General features: G+C 47.2%; 1 protein-coding gene across 2 annotated transcripts; it reads left to right on the top strand.

Moving 5' to 3' along the window:
* The first annotated feature begins 1295 nt into the window (after positions 1-1295).
* APOL5 (apolipoprotein L5) lies at positions 1296-15435 on the top strand. Of its 2 annotated transcripts, XM_004743115.3 has the most exons (6): positions 1298-1536; positions 3529-3636; positions 7818-7941; positions 10748-11632; positions 13282-13404; positions 15090-15435. In XM_004743115.3, exons 1-5 carry the CDS (start codon positions 1446-1448, stop codon positions 13379-13381), a joined length of 1308 nt encoding a protein of 435 aa, XP_004743172.1. In that variant the 5' UTR covers positions 1298-1445; the 3' UTR covers positions 13382-13404; positions 15090-15435. The 2 variants fall into 2 exon arrangements, with proteins under 2 accessions (XP_004743173.1, XP_004743172.1); XM_004743116.3 differs by lacking the exon at positions 13282-13404 and having other exon boundaries at positions 1296-1536.
* The last annotated feature ends 255 nt before the right edge of the window (positions 15436-15690 follow it).

The following is a 15690-nucleotide window of genomic DNA, read 5'->3' as shown; positions in this document are numbered from 1 at the left end:
GAGGAAAGGGAAAAGAGGGAGGAGGAGGGGGAGGAGGAGGGGAGGAGGAGGAGGAGGAGGAGGAGGAAAAGGAAACCGAAACTGACCCTAGTGGATGTTGCAAAACATCTGGCCGCCCAGCCTGTGAACCACGAACTCACCTTCTCAGCCAGAAGCCAGAGTGGACACAGATGCTCTGCTCTGGGCTGGAACTGGAAGCTGGTTTGGAGCGGGACAAAGTAACTGATGTGTCTTGATCACCTTTTTGTTTGTATGAGGCATAAGAGCAGCATATAAAAGGAAAACATTTCACGTTTTGTCTGCGAATTTGCTTATGTCAGGGTGTGCATGCGTGCGTGCCTGTGTTCGTGCGTGCGTGACTGTGTGCAAAGGCTTTGGCTCTGGTGGACATTTGTTCATCTTCCTGCCTCTCGGACACTTTTCCCCTGTTTGGCGCGGTTCCCTGCATGATCACCCTTGGGCTGAAGAGACTGGCTTCCACCGCGGAGATCAGATACTTGTTCCGGCTCTCTCGATGCAGAATCCCCCAAGCAGCAAAATCACACATGAATGTGTTTATGGATAGTTTTTCCTTCTATTTCTAGTTTACTAAGTTTTTATTTGGATTTTATTACATGACTTTAAGTATTTGTTTGGTGGAGCCTCATGGCCAAGGGGCAGGACAGGAAGAGGGCAAGGGGACAGGGCGTGGGGGAAGGGAGGGGGAGGGGCTGGCAGCAGCAGGGCAGGGAGTTGGGGGGTGGCGCCTGAGTCAGAGATCTCCAGCAGCTGCTTGGGGTCTTCTAACAGCAAGATCCCATGTTGTCGATAGATCACAGCTGTCTGGCGAGGAGGCTTCACAGGGCCTACGAAGCAGGCGGGCCCTAAATGGTGAAAAATTGGCCTGTCTGGGCTATTTTAAAAATCACTGGATGTGTAAAAATTCAAGTTCAGTGCCAGTGGGCTTTGGAGCTAACGGGTCTCAGCCCGCAGTGGAGAAATAAACAAGCCGGGGCCAACAGGCAGAGGCATCTCTGGCCCATTTATGTAACAGGAGCTTAGAGACAGCCCGGAGCCTGGAGACTTTAGTAGAAGGAGTAAAGCTGCTTCTTCCTTTGCCACGCACCGTGGTGCAGAGTCTGTCTGAGGAGGAAACTGGCGGGTCCCGGAGTAGTGATGGAGAGCTGGCACCCCACACAGTGCACATTCCTTCCATGGAAGCCCCGGGGCAGGGGCAGAGCAGGGCGGGGCCGGAGGAGCTTTTCCCCAGAGGTGCGGGCCAAAATAGTTACGCACTTCCTGCAGCCTGGTGATAAGTGGCTACTTATTTACTGAGCTCGCTGTTAGTTGTGCAAGTGGTAGAGCAGACTAGGGTCAGCTGCTCCCCAGAGCCGTGGAAACCGGCTCAGAGCCGCCTCGTCTCATCTGCCTAAAATTCCAAAGTTAGAGAGAAAGTCCTTGCAGTTATGGGGACCCGGGGTAGGAGCTCTGAGTGGGCTGACCGTGGAGCTGGTGAACCTGAACTCATCCCTTGGGCACACACGAGGAGAAGCCTGAGTAAGTACGAGAAACATAAACACGCTTACCTTACAAATGAGGTTTGAAGCAATATGGGAGAAAATGCATGGACAAGTTGTGAAACACTCCGCTAGTTAAGATACTAGTTTGTCTCGTCATCATCACAGGCGACGGCATCAAAAGGGGTTGCATCTTATTTCACTCAGCATAATCTCTTCCAGTCCCGTCCATGTTGATACAAAAGTTGGGTAAGTCAAGCAGAGAGAGTCAATTATCATATGGTCTCACTTACTTGTGGAGAATAAGAAATAACATGGAGGACATGGGGAGATGGAGAGGAGAAGGGAGTTGGGGGAAATTGGAAGGGGAGATGAACCATGAGAGACCATGGACTCTGAAAAACAATCTGAGGGTTTTGGAGGGGCGGGGGTGGGAGGTTGGGTGAGCCTGGTGGTGGGTATCGTGGAGGGCACGGATTGCATGGAGCACTGGGTGTGGTGCATAAACAATGAATTCTGGTACACTGAAAAGAAATTTAAAAAAGAAAAAAAATTTTTTTAAAAGGGATTGTGTCCTCTTTCTGACATTTATCTAAAGCATCTGCTTTTCTTACAATGAACATGTAAAAAGTATGTGTAGGTAGGCTTTGTTTTGTTTTTATTGTTCTGTGTGTAGGTTTTGAATAAGAGGTAAAAAGAAGGCTTATCAGTTTCTGGGTAAATCCTAAAAAGTAAATCCCAGTTCTCTTGTGTATATACCCCGGAATGGAATTGCCAGTAGTTCATATGGTAATTCTGTTTTTCATTTTTTGGATATCTGACGTGTCTCTGGTTGCGCCATTTTATATTCCCATGAGCAATGTGCAAGTGTTCTGACTTCTTCACAATCTTGCCAACACTTGTTATTTTCTGTTTAATAATCCCTTTCTTAATGGGTATGAGATGGTATCTCATTATGATTTTGATTTGCATTTCCCTGACAATGAGTGATGCTGAACATCTTTTCATGGGCTTATTGGCCACTTGTGTGTCTTCTTTGGAGAGGCATCTACTCAAGTCCTTTGCCTGTTCTTCAGTTGGGTTGACTGTTTTTTTGATGTCAAGTTAATATTTTTTTTTTTAAAGTAGGCTTTGTTTCAGTTGCTTGTTTTCATGGAACAGCTATTTATGGGAGACTCAAATAAGGAAGAAGCCAGGACTGTGTTCTATGCCAGCAGAACTCTTCTTTCTTCTGTGGGCGTACTACATGAGTTTCTGTTTCTGTTTCCCCCAGGCTGGAATCAGGCAGTTTTCAAATTGTTCACAGTGCAGATTTTCTTCTCCTCTCCATTTGAAGGACAAACTGCTTCCTACAGATATGGCCCATCTCACTGTGTTTCTTCATTTAGTCCATTGGTTCTTGGAACCAATCCAAATTTGGTGCCAATCTGTACAGATTATTCTATTTTAGAGATTTTACTTCTGCACTTTGGGAATGCCCTTCACCTTGAAAAAGGGCCTTTTCGTTTTTCTTTTTTTTTTTTTTTTTGCAATTACTGGCATTTTCTCTCCTTTTCCTGCCAAAGTCCTACTCATTTCTCTGACTTCTGGCATCCTTTAGAAGAACAGGAAAAATGGTACCTGATTTTCACAGTTTCTAATGGATGATGTTTGCATCCTTTCCTTGTCACTTTCAAATAATGGCCAAGAGACGCTGACAACTGGATCCATTCATCCAGCACCCATTTATCCAGAAGTCCAGCATCATCACAGGGTAATGGAGAGAGAAAAGAGACTTCTGGGTCCCTCTCTTTACTTCCACTTCTTGGGCAAGTTCCTCTGAGTCTTCAGGGTGTCCTTTTTATTTCCCAATTCCCTCTTTCATGTTGGGAGTTCTCAGGGTTCCATTCATGGTTCTCTCTTCTCCTTCTAGGCTCACCATTTTCCATGGATTCCATATGTTTACAAATTCTTAGGTCTGACTCCCTAGGTGTCAGCTCTGTGTGAAGCCACCGCCTCTCTGGATGACTGTGGGGTCTGTTTTCTTCTTTAGGAGGTGAAGCTGCTTCCCTTCTGGCTCAGGACCCACCCTCACTTGCGGTGAGAGAAGCACCAGAGAGCGGTCAGAGCCCCTTGCCTATAGCATCACCTGGAATCTCAGGTAACACTCACCTTCCCTCAGATTTTTCTGACCACAGTGTAGTCTTGATCGACAAGGGGAGATGCTGGAGACTGGCAAGTAGCCTGGAGCCCTGAGTATGGGTGGTCCTAGGTCCTAAAGTGAAGGCAAGGGTCTAAGACCTCATTCTCATACTCATTTCCCACAAGATCCAGCTCACAACCCCCTTACTATTTGAGACATTGCATCCAAGGCCCCTAAGCTCCAGGTACCATATTTTATGAAACCCAAATCAGAATATATATTCAGATTGAGATACAGCCTCTGCATGAGCCCCACTGATCCCTGCACCCCTCAACTGATAAGCTTGTGCAGCGAGTTTGGGGGTCAGCTTTCATTTGTGCATTCAGGAACCCAGACGTACCTGCACTTGGCCTCTGTCTGGCCACACCCTTCACTCAGTGGTCCTTGGAGAAGATATTAGCACAAGGGGCTATGGCATCTCCTGACTTGGGCTTGAATCTCCAGAGCCCAAGAATTTGCCAGAGTGTTCCCTGGCAAAGTGGATTTCATTATGTGGTTTACTCCAATAGAGCCTCTCTCTCCCTGTAAACTCAAACCCAGATCTCAGGAGCACTCTGGCCTCTGGCTGATGAACTGGGAGTGCCCAACTGAGGAGAGATGAGGGAGCAAGATGGGCAGGCCAGTTCATCACTCCTCGGGGGCAGAGATAGGAAGCTGAGAGAGAGAGGGCTCGTGTGTGTGTGTGTGTGTGTGTGTGTGTGTGTGTGTATGTGGTCCTTGAACGGAGGGTGGCCACAGCCAAGGCCCATCAGTGCTGGGGAATCTAAGCCAGCCAGAAGAGTATGAAGCCCTTTTTGGGAGAAGGGTGGCTGCTTCCTCCCAGGTAGTCTGACCTTCTGAGCTCTCCTGCCAGAAGGTACATTTTAAACTACAGAAATGATAGAATATGGAATATGAAGATTCATGAAACTTGTCTTTAGTCCTCTGCATAAATCACAGTCTTAGAGGGGCTTCCTAAAATTGAAGGGATATGGGTCCATCTCAAGGAGACCCAGCACTGCCAGGCCTTGGTCCCATACACTCACTCTTACTTTTCCCCACAAAATGAGGTAGCCCCATCTTCTTAAGGTCGGTTCTAGGCCAGGACTGGGAAGACAGTCAACCACAGCTTTATTTTATTTTAACTTTTAAAAAAGAGTTTATTTATTTATTTGAGAGAAAGAGCAGAGGTGGGGGGAGGGGCAGAGCGAGAGGGAGAAGCAGGCTCCCCACTGAGCAGGGAGCCCAACATGGGGCTAAATCCCAGGACCCTGGGATCATGGCCTGAGCCGAAGGCAGATGCTTAACCGACTGAGCAACCAAGGCGCCCCTCAACAACAATTTTAAATAGAAAAAAATTCAGTTTCATGAATGATGAGCCCTTCTTCTAACTGTGCCCCCATTATGGGTTGTTCACCAGGTATAGTGTAGACAGGAGAGCAAAGACATGTCTACCTTCAAGGAGCTTTCATGGGCAGCCACTCCAAAGCACTTACCACATCAGCTGAGACCTCTTCAGTGTGTCTGTGTGGACTAGAAAGAGAGGAAAGAAGGAAAGAGCAGAACACCTAAAACAATGTGATTCAGATCAAGGTGGAACAATTATGGCAATAAATAAGAACAATTCATATCTATAACATCAATTAGTAAAGAGTATTAAATTGGGTACAAATCAGATTGAAATCATTTTCTGCATATAGGAGATACTCTGTCATGAAAATGACCCCAAAGGTCAAAATAACAGGTTAGGAAAACTTGGCACATGTAGATTTTTTTAAAAATGACAATATTAATATTTAATGACATTAATTCACCCAACTTTTGCTTGTCTCACTACGTGCTCAACAGTGTTCCCTACACTAAAGGCCTTACCACACAAGCTGGAGAGTTGGTCATGACCGGAGGGTGAGGAAAAAAGGATGCCTTGTTACGAAGGTGTTTTTATTTTACTATTTTGTTTTTTTTTAAGATTTTATTTATGTATTTGACAGAGAGAGAGAGAGCGCGCGCATGTGTCCGCAAGCACAAGTCAGGGGGAAGGGCAGAGAGAGAGGGAGAAGCAGGCTGAGCAGGGAGTCTGATGCAGCACTTACTCCCAAGACCCTGGGATCATGACCTGTGCTGAAGGCAGACACTTAACCGACTAAACCACCCAGATGCCCCTATTTTACTGGTTTTTATTGTGAAAGAAGCATGTAGTTTCTGTAACAAAAGTCCAGTAGGACAGATGAGCCAAAAGTAGAGAGGTGGGTCTTCCTTCCCCCAACCTCAGCCTCTCTCCCCCCAGGCTAAGCCTGCTCTCCACTGGGTGTACCTCCACCCGGAATTTTCCCCTAGTCCTAGACCACATCTATAATCTTTTTAAAAATGGAGATCATGTTATTCACTTTTTTTTTTTTTTAACTTAACAAATCCTGGATCTCTTTCCAGGTTGGTTCATATAGACTGGGTTCATTCTTTTTCAAGTCTGTAAGTCCTTCTTTGATGTTGGTGTGTTTAAATGTAGATGGTCTCCCCACATGGATATTTCTAGGTGTTTTCATTTCTCTTGACCACTGCAAGGAATTGGTGAGGGTCTTACACATGCTTCTCTGTGTATAAGCCATTTTGTTTGTGGAGGACGACTTTCCGGAGGAAGAATGGGAACTTCAGCCTACGCACATTTATGTTTTGAGATACTCCAAATCATCATTCTGAAAGTGTTATTACTTCCCGCTCCAACCAAGTGTGTCAGAAGACACAGTCTCTTCTCTCTTTCTCAGCAGCATGAGATACTTTTATTCTTTTTTTTTTTTTTTTAAGATTATTTATTTGAGAGAGAGAGAACACAAAACTCAAGCAGACTATGTGCTGGCCGTGGAGCCCTACACAGAGCTCGATCTCACGACCATAAGATCACAACCTGAGCCAAAACCAAGAGCTTGATCTCACGACCATAAGATCACAACCTGAGCCAAAACCAAGAGTCGGACGCTTAACCAACTATGCCCCAAGGATGCTTTCATTCTTTTAACTTTTGCCAAAGTGGTCGATGAGATGGTATTTTGCTGTGGCCTAAATATGAATTTTGGGGGGCTGCCAATGTATTTATTGGCCATTGTATTTCTTCCTCCGTGAAACATCTTTTCAAAGAACGTGAGAAATACCTGTTTACAGAAAACTAGAACCAAAGTTGAAATATCACGGATTTTGTTACTGCCCCTTAAATCTTCAACAAAGGAAGAGGTGTGGGTGAGGACTAGGGCCAGGGAGGAGAAACATTTATGAATCACATTAAAAACCTTTAAAAATCAAAAGCATCCCATGAAGCTGTGGCAAACATCAGAAAGCTTGAAAGTGCTTTGAAGCTTCCAGAAAACAAGCAATTCTCATGTTGTATAAATTTCCCCAGAAACACAAAACACAGTAGTATTGAGCAGGGAATGAATATAACACTAATAATAAGCTCTGATTACACAGAAAGAAAACTATACCTCAATATTTGTGACCCTAAGATGAACATATTAAGTATAATAGGGAATGTAAATCTTTAGCAGATTGATACGGAAATCTGCAATGACCACATTGAGGTTTCATGAAAATACAGGGACAATTCGATATATGGAAATTTATGCAGACAATACATTATATTCATGGGATAAATTAAAAAAAAGAAAATTATGATCATCTCCTTAGAGTCTGAAAATAATCCTAATAAAAATATTTTAATATAGGAATAAAACACAAACCTTAGCATGATGAAGAGTGGTTTTGGCAAACCAGCTGCCAATAGCGAAATGCTACAGCCGTTTCATAAAATTAAATAATTTAAGAACTCAAGCTAACCCAACAAGGCATGGAACCAAAATGAGAAAAATAAGTATTGAAAAAATAGGAAAACCACCTGAGATTATGTATTCTTGAAGCATTCATTCAATGACAATTATAATTAGCAAGCATTCAGTGAAGCACAGAGGGGCGTTGAAAATGAGTAACATTTCTGTAGAGTAACAAAGCAAGTCAAGAGATCACCAGTTTCACCAGGTCCTAGTTAGCACTGAGTCTTATCAGAGTTTAATTGTTTGGTTAAAATCATTAGACCAAGATGATGAGAAATTTTCAAGACATTAATATTTTTGATATTCTAACCTTGATTTTCTTGTCTACAATGCTATAACTAGGTAATCTGTTTTGCCAGAGCATCATTAAAAATTTTCTGGACAAGGTGACTAGAGAAGAAGTGTACGACATACTCTTTCATCCAGAGGCTTGGGAGATGGTGGTGGCGAGAAGTGGTTTGGACAGGTAATCCTAGAACAGTGGTGTGTGTGTGTGTGTGTGTGTGTGGCGGTGTGTGGGGGGGTGATAATCACCGCAATGTGTGTTCTACGAAGGTGGGGATTTGGACTGATGGACCCAGAGACCTAATCCCAGCCTCTAGAACAGCATCTGGCACCGACCTGACTCCCAGGATATTTGAGCTGGGGAAGGAAATCTGATTGTTAATATCCAGATTCTGTCACTAAGCTGTGGCCTGTTTCATGGCAGGAAACATACAAATGTGTTCGGACCAGAGTTGGCTAAGCGTGGATCATGCTGTCTCACGTATCTCCTTTTGCAATCGGAAATGTGCAGAAAAGGGGGTGGGAGGATTTATACATCCTCATAAAACATTTTTGTAGGAAAGCAAATTTAAAACCTTTGATAAGCACGTTAACAGGTGCCGAGACCCTCCGCCTACTGGCCGATGGATTCCTAGAGCATAATTTGCTTCCTTTTCCCCATCCTTGCTCATGTCACCAGAACGTCTAGGCTTTGGGACCTAAACTCCTGGGCCTCCTCTTTCACAGCCTTTGCCCGGCCCTTTAGGCTCTCCGGCAGAGCCTGGTCCCAGCCTTAGAGAGGCTGTCCTTACTTTTGTCCAAGGGTCCATAGGGTCTGTAAAAGAAGCTCCAGGGCCTACCCTAAACTCTTAAATTATTAAAATCTTCCTGAGACAAGCAAACCAGAGCTGCCTGTGCTTTTACGATGGGAACAGTCCATTCCCCGTACCTCCCTCCCTCCCTCTTCTATCCATCCCTCTTCCAGTCTTCAGACTCACGGGGGGGCCACTGATCCTGGGGCAGCTCAGAACAAAGCCCTTTATGCATGTTGATGGCTGATGGACTTGGACTTGAGTGAATTAGGTCACGTCCACAGTGCCTATGCACGGGCTTGTCCCCCCTCCTTTGGTGAAGGCAGAAGAGACGGTTTCCCTTTTCTCAAGGGAACAGTAGCTTGACCAGCAGGTGAGGCCAACTAGACGCTTCTGGGAAGCTGGAGTCCCAGGTTCTCAGCCAAATCCCATCACAGACTGGCTTGTCATCTAGGGAGAGTCACTTTGTCCTCGGGGCCAGCAATGTCCTCAGGGGCAGGGGCTTGGACGCACTGATGGAGCAAACGTGGCAGATGGCCACTTTCTTTCTGCAGTGGGCTGGCAGAGAGCGTCAGGGCCAATGCAGCAGTCCTTCTCAGAGCCTGCAGGTGTATCAGAGTACTTCTGTGACAGTGGTCTGGACACCCCATCCACTGTGGCAGGGGCGTGGACGCCTTTCTGCCATCTATGTCCAGAGGTCTGAGGAAGCCTTCCTCCTCTAGCACTGTGTAGTTCTAAGACTTGTTGGAGGGTGGCTCAACTCCTATGTGTACAGAAACGTCCCAAAGACCACTCTGAGTAAGTCTTTGTTAAAGAGTGACATGGTGCTGGGGTGGAGTTTTGGGAGGCTCCTGCTGCTTCCCTGGGCAGGGGTCCATTGGTTGGTCTACCTTAGGCTGCTGATGGCCTTGCCCAGGGCTCTAAAGTGATCGTCAACAATCCCTTTTTGGAGGACTCAGGACTGCTTGGTCTCAGCGTGGTTTTCCCAGGAGCCCTGCCTTCTTTTCCAAAGACCTCCTCTCCAGTATTAAACCCCATGCCTGGTCTGTTGTGGGTGCTCACGTAGGACGAGGACGAGAACAAACCTAAGGGTCAGAGAAGTCAGACTCTGAGACGTGCTGTAGGCAGCTGTTTCCGGCATCCCGCGCAGTCCGGTGGTACCACCTGCGAAACCCCCAATCCTATAAGACAAATTTGCTCAGAACAGTGATTCCCAAACACAGAGCCTGCAGAACCTTATGTTCTAGGAACTAGAGAAAATTGATTCCACAGGAAAATGGAATAATGGTGATCTTTTCTCCAAAATACAGGGGAGAACTTTTTAACTTTAATGGAGAGAACTTTTTAACTTTAATTTTAATTTAATGGAAGAATTTTTTTCCTTCCTCATTACTTCTTCTTAAGATGACTTACTTTCCTGCTCACAAGAGAACAGAGCAGAAGCTTCCGTGTCTAAGCACGACCGCCCTCTTATTAGAAATCTACTTCTGATTTGCTGAAATAACACAACACCATCAAACCGAATGGCCAACGATGAGCCCTTCTCTATAAAAGAGGTCATATCTGGGGTCTCCTTGGACGTTCTCCCTCCTTTTTCTTTGCAAGCGTTGTTTTGTTAATTTTCGGAGTTAATTCTAGTACATGCACATGATAAAAAAACTTCAAAGGAGCAGAAAGGCAAACAGTCAAAAGTAAAATCTCCCTCATGGTTCCCTGCTCCCCAGTTCTCTTCCCCAGAAGCAACCACGATTTCCAGGTAGATCCCTTTTTAACGGAAAAACAGAAAACCAAGCCCTCTCCTCTATCGGTTGCCAGGACTCTCATTTCCCTGGATAGCCTTGCTCACACCTGTGCCTATCTATAGTCATTAAGAGAAGATAACAAAAGTCATTCGTACTCATCACAGTGGTCATTAGTCCCCTGGGCAGTCAGACGAGAGCTGTCCGTGGGTGCGTGGACCAGCAAGCCAGTCTGGATGCACAGAGTGATGGCTTCGACTTTGTTCCACTGTAAACATGCAGGTCACCCCCCACCCCAGGTGACCCTCTAGAGAGGAGCCCTGTGTCTGGATGCTTCATGCCCAGGATACGGCTCCCTGAACGCATGAGAGAACTCACATAACCTAGAAGTTTTAGCTTTATTGGGGAGCCCATCCCAGAGCTGGAGGAATAATTCCGTGACTTGGGCTGTCCACAGGGATGAGGCCGACACGCTGTACCACATCCTGATGGAAGAGTTGATCCGATGGAAGGAAGTGTCCATGCCGGAAGACCTCTCGCAGGAGGAGAAGATGTTTCTCTTATGCTTTCCCCTGCAGAAGCATAAGCTGGAAAAGAGCATCAAGGAGCTTCACGCCATCGCAGACCAAGTGGACGTCAACCATAAGATGCTCACCAAGACCAACCTGGTGGCCAGCACCTCGGGCACTATCTCCGGAGTCTTGAGCCTCTTGGGTTTCGCCCTGTCCCCCGTGACAGGAGGGGCCAGTCTGATGCTCTCAACGGCTGGACTGGGCCTGGGGATGACAGCAGCTGCCACCAGCATGTTGACAAGTTTCTTAGAAGACAAAAACAACTCGACAGCCCGAGAGAGAGCCAGCAAGGTGATACAGATGGAAACCCCCGCAGCGAACGACACTTGGGAAGGAATAGGGTTTCCCAAAATCGGTGCCACTTTGACCTGCGTCGATAGGTTTGTCCAAGCCCTTCACCACGTCAAGGGACTTCGGGCCTACCAGATGGCCAAAGTCAACTCTGGCTTCATGGCTAAGGTCAAAGATTTCATAGCCACAGGCCGTGTCCCCTTCTGGAGGGCGGGAGGGCAGCAGACAGCCTCCGCTCTGACCATGACCAGAGGTGCGCGGCTGCTGGGCGCTGCTGGGGCTGGCTTCCTACTCATGTATGACGTGAAAAGCCTCCTGGAGAACTGGAAGCACCTGGAGGACGGGGCCAGGGCAGAGACCGCCGAGGAGCTGAGGTCGGCCGCCCGGGAGCTGGAGCAGGAGCTGAAGCAGCTCAACATGCGCTACATGCAGATCCTCCAGGGCGGGGCTGGCGGAAGAGCCGGTCGCCATAGCAGGAGGTAGGAAGGAAGGGGTGCGGGGGTGCATAGGGCAGATGTGGTCGTGGTCTTCCTGAAGTCCCCCCCGGGCCGTGCTCAGCAGGCAGGTGCAGACACAGAGGCAGGCTGGAAACTGTCCTTCCTGCCGAGACAGAGGATGTTGCCGCACCCTTCTGCCAAATGAGGTCCCTCCTCTTTTTTCCAAAATCCCATCTTTTTTGTTCAAAGCGCTGCTCACACACTTCAGAAATCACAAATTTCTTCAGAAATCATAAATTTCGTGTAGGTGCTTGCTGCCCGTCTTCCCGCGCGGTGTGCCCGCTGGGAGGGCAGGGGTACGAGCGTCCCCAGCATCCCGCCCGGGCCTGGCTCCCCGCAGGGGGCCACCAACGCGCATCTTGAATGACATGAGGGCGGCCTTCCAGGATATAGGTAACGTTTCAAATGAGCTGGGAAAAGAATTTTGTTTGAAAAATATATTTATAGACTCTTTTAAAAAAATATATTTTATTTATTTGACAGAGTGAGAGAGAGAGAAAGAGCACAAGCAGGGCAGCGGCAGGCAGAGCCGAGCGCAGGCTCCCCGCTGAGCAGGGAGCCTGACGCGGGGCTCAGTCATGATCGTGGGTCAGAGCCATGACCTGAGCTGGAGGCAGATGCTCCACCAACTGAGCCACCCAGGCGCCGCTAGACTTTCCTTTTTAGGGACAATTAAATATCCAGCTGTAAAAAGTAAAAACCATTCCTGGGGAAATAAAGGAGAATTTCCAAACTCCTCTTTAGTTTTATAGGAGGATAGAATGGGACTGGGTAGCCAGGCCAGCTCCCGGGGTCCCGGGGAGGGTCGCACCAGCCTTTGCTGAGGGTGTGAAGGCTCATAATTATAAATTCATTCATTCATTCATTCATCCATCCATTTGTTCGTTCCACAGATTTTAGTTAACTGAAGCCCGTAACAGGGACCCAGGGCCTACGGGAGTGTTTCCAAACTTGACTGCAAGTTGGAATCACCTGGGAAAAGTCAATGACTACTGATGAGGGGGCAGGTCCCTCGTGTCCCCAGGGACCTGGATTTCCTTGACCGGGGTTATGACCTGCACCTGGGGAATTCTAAAGGTGCTCCCAGTAGTTCCACTGTACAGCCGAGGTTGGGAACCACTGCTTGGAGGTGTTTGAGGTCTTCTTACTCTACTGCATTAATATACTTTTTACTCTTTGGGTACTTTTTCTCACTTCTTAATAAGCTGGGGCAAATTTGGGGATAAACTATGAAACACAAGGATTCATATCCTAAAGGGACTTGCCCGCCTCTCCCCCCCACCCATGCCCGTCATGGAGTACAAGCTTAGGCCAGGACATCTTGAGAAAAGACACAGTCTCTGCTCTAATGGCCCTGGGGATCCAGGAAGGGGACAGACCCCAGATAAGCCAAGCTAATGAGGAAGAGGTCAATGGTAGGACACAAGAATAGTTGGGTGCTGGGAAGCCCCTGACAGGTGCAATTACCCCTTGGCGAGGGTAGAGAAGCCAGGGTTTTCCTGGGCTTTGTCTCTGCCAGGCACCAGGCCAAGCCCTGCGTGCACACCGGCAGTGTGCATTTGTGGGCAGAGGAACAGTTCATGAACTTGGTGGATACACAATTACTCACTGAGCGCCTCTGTGTCCAACAGCCAGCAGACCTGGCGCTACGAGACACACAGTGTCCGAGGGTGGGAAGTGAGAGCACTCTGCCAGCCCCAGCATGTCCAGACGCCCAAGGGAACCTTCTAGAAGATCCCAATTAGGGCACAGAGGTGAGTAAACTACTCTTTTTCCCTTTCTGCCCGACCGGGTCCGGCTGCCTCCAGGGAATCTTGGTTTAGCAGAGGCAAAATACGGTCTTCGACTACGAAAACTCAGGGTCAGGACATTTGTTTGCAATGATCTAATGATAGCAGAAGGAAGACCAGCAGTGGCCCGTGATAAATCCCTGGGGACTCCGGAAATGCTGGGGCTGGAAGGGAAATTTGTGAACAGACAGGATTTTCTGGGTGTACACATGGGGTTCAAGGCCACGGAGACCTACAATATTCATGCTAATTTAAGCTGAGTGTGCATATATTTAGAACACCTCTTTTCCAAACTGTATATAACTACCCAGTACATTTAGAATGAAGACTTTTTAAAAAAGATTTGAGAGATAGAAAAAGAGAGAGCACGCGTGTGCATGGACTCAAGCAGGGGAAGGGGCAGAGGGGATGGGAGAGCGGAAGAATCTCGAGCAGACCCTGCAGTGAGCACGGAGCCTGACACGGGTCTGGATCTCACGGCCCTGAGCTCATGACCTGAGCAGAAACTAAGAGTCAGGATGCCTAACCGACTGAGCCACCCAGGCGCCCCTAGAATTAAAACTTAAAAAAAAAAAACCCTTTATTTTAAAATTAACTGTGCCTGGGGATGGCTGGCTGATTCTGTCCATGTAGCATGCAACTCTTGATCTCAGGGTTGTGAGTTCGAGCCCCACTTTGGGTGAAGAGATGACTGAAAATGAAGTCCAAAAATAAAATAAAATAAGATAAAATAAAATAAAATGAAAATCCACTCTGCAACTCCTCCGCTGCCTTCCAGCCCTGCCCCACCCTTTCTCTCATTAGGCAGGACTCAGGAAGTCTGGCCGGTGGTCTGTGGCTCACACACAGATTCGACTTCCATGCCCAGTGCCCTGCAAGGGGGAGTCCAAGATTTGCAAAAGGCTGTTACTGAAAGTTAATCCCTGCACACAGTAGAATTGATAGTTGTGAAAAACTAGACACCATCGACATGCCCCAGCACTAGGACACTGGTCCAAGACAACTCGTCATCCATTCGAGAGAACATGATGGACCTATCCAGATGGTGTTCAGGAGAGCCCGTCATTGGATCAGTGTGGAAAACGTCTCTTCTACCCAGTTAGATGAGAAAAGCAGGATGAGAATTGTGTACACACTTTCTCTTCTCAGATCTAAGCGGGAGAGACTCAGCAAGGTCCCACGACAGCCACCTCTGTCTGCGGGGCACGTGCTTATGTGTGCCTTCACCCTGCTGTCTGTAGTTATCAAGTTTTCTATGATGTGGACTACTTGTTTTACGAAATGGAAAGCAGATAAATGAGTATTGACATCAAAATAATTTTTTTTTTTTTTTTAAAGAGGAACGACCCATCATCTGCTGGTCTTAGGTTAGTTCCATCAATCACTTGAATGAACACAGCCTCCTCCTCCCCACGGAATAAAGCCATCCTGGGAGGAGGAGAAGAAGGGTGTTTTCTGGGAAAACTGTTCTCACGATGTGAGCAGTGGCTGAAAAGTCACTAAAAGGAAGTCTAAGTCTTCTGGGTTCTTGGACCCAATTCCAATGTGTGTGTGTGTGTGTAATCACCACGGTAAGATAGCAAAGCTGGACTCTTCTACCCTAAGAAAACTCTAGGCTAACCTGACTGATTTATGAACTCGTTTTGCAGAAGTTGACCACTCACCAGTAAGACCGGCTAAGACAGGAGCAAACCAGGAAGAATCCTTGCAGCTGTGCAGAAGGGACCAGGAGCGAATGAAAGTAATCTCCTTGAGGGCACACCCTGAGATGTCCCCCCATTCATCACATTTATGTTTTTGAACGTGTGTCCCATGAAGGGACACGCTTGCTCAGAAAGGAAGGCACCTGCTTTTTCCTCTATCCAATTAGCATATTTCATGCCACTTACATGCTGACCCCTTGTCCTTAAACATACCCAACCCCCAACCCTTCAGGTAGAAGCTCTGAGGTTTGTTTGAATAAACCCTTGAATAAACCCTTTCCTTGAGGCATAATCCATGTGTCAGTGATGAGTTCTGTTGTGCACTGGATAGAACTTGGGTTTGGTTACATGTGTGTGTGCGCTGGGGAGGCTTCTGTACCCCCACAGCAATTTTGTGACACCAACGCTGTCCAAGAATTTAGTTCAACTCTTACACTATCTACTCAAGAGAGAGCATCACATTCCACAGGTGAAGGTTCGGTCCCACAAGCCCACCCTCCACTTCAGGAGCCAATTCTGACCGCCTGGCTGTCCATCAGAGGTTCCC

Source organism: Mustela putorius, unplaced genomic scaffold (genome assembly GCF_011764305.1).
Source record: "Mustela putorius furo isolate JIRA1106 unplaced genomic scaffold, ASM1176430v1.1 tig00000738_pilon_pilon_pilon, whole genome shotgun sequence".
In the NCBI taxonomy this organism is placed as follows: domain Eukaryota; kingdom Metazoa; phylum Chordata; class Mammalia; order Carnivora; family Mustelidae; genus Mustela; species Mustela putorius.
This window is presented reverse-complemented; position numbering and strand designations above follow the sequence as displayed.

Excerpts from the sequence above, each read along its gene's own strand:
- APOL5 (XM_004743115.3), top strand. The coding sequence starts at position 1,446 with ATGGGGACCCGGGGTAGGAGCTCTGAGTGGGCTGACCGTGGAGCTGGT. Across the intron at positions 1,537-3,528 it reads ACACACGAGGAGAAGCCTGA|GAGGTGAAGCTGCTTCCCTT; the intron begins GTAAGTACGAGA and ends TTTCTTCTTTAG. Across the intron at positions 3,637-7,817 it reads AGCATCACCTGGAATCTCAG|GTAATCTGTTTTGCCAGAGC; the intron begins GTAACACTCACC and ends TGCTATAACTAG.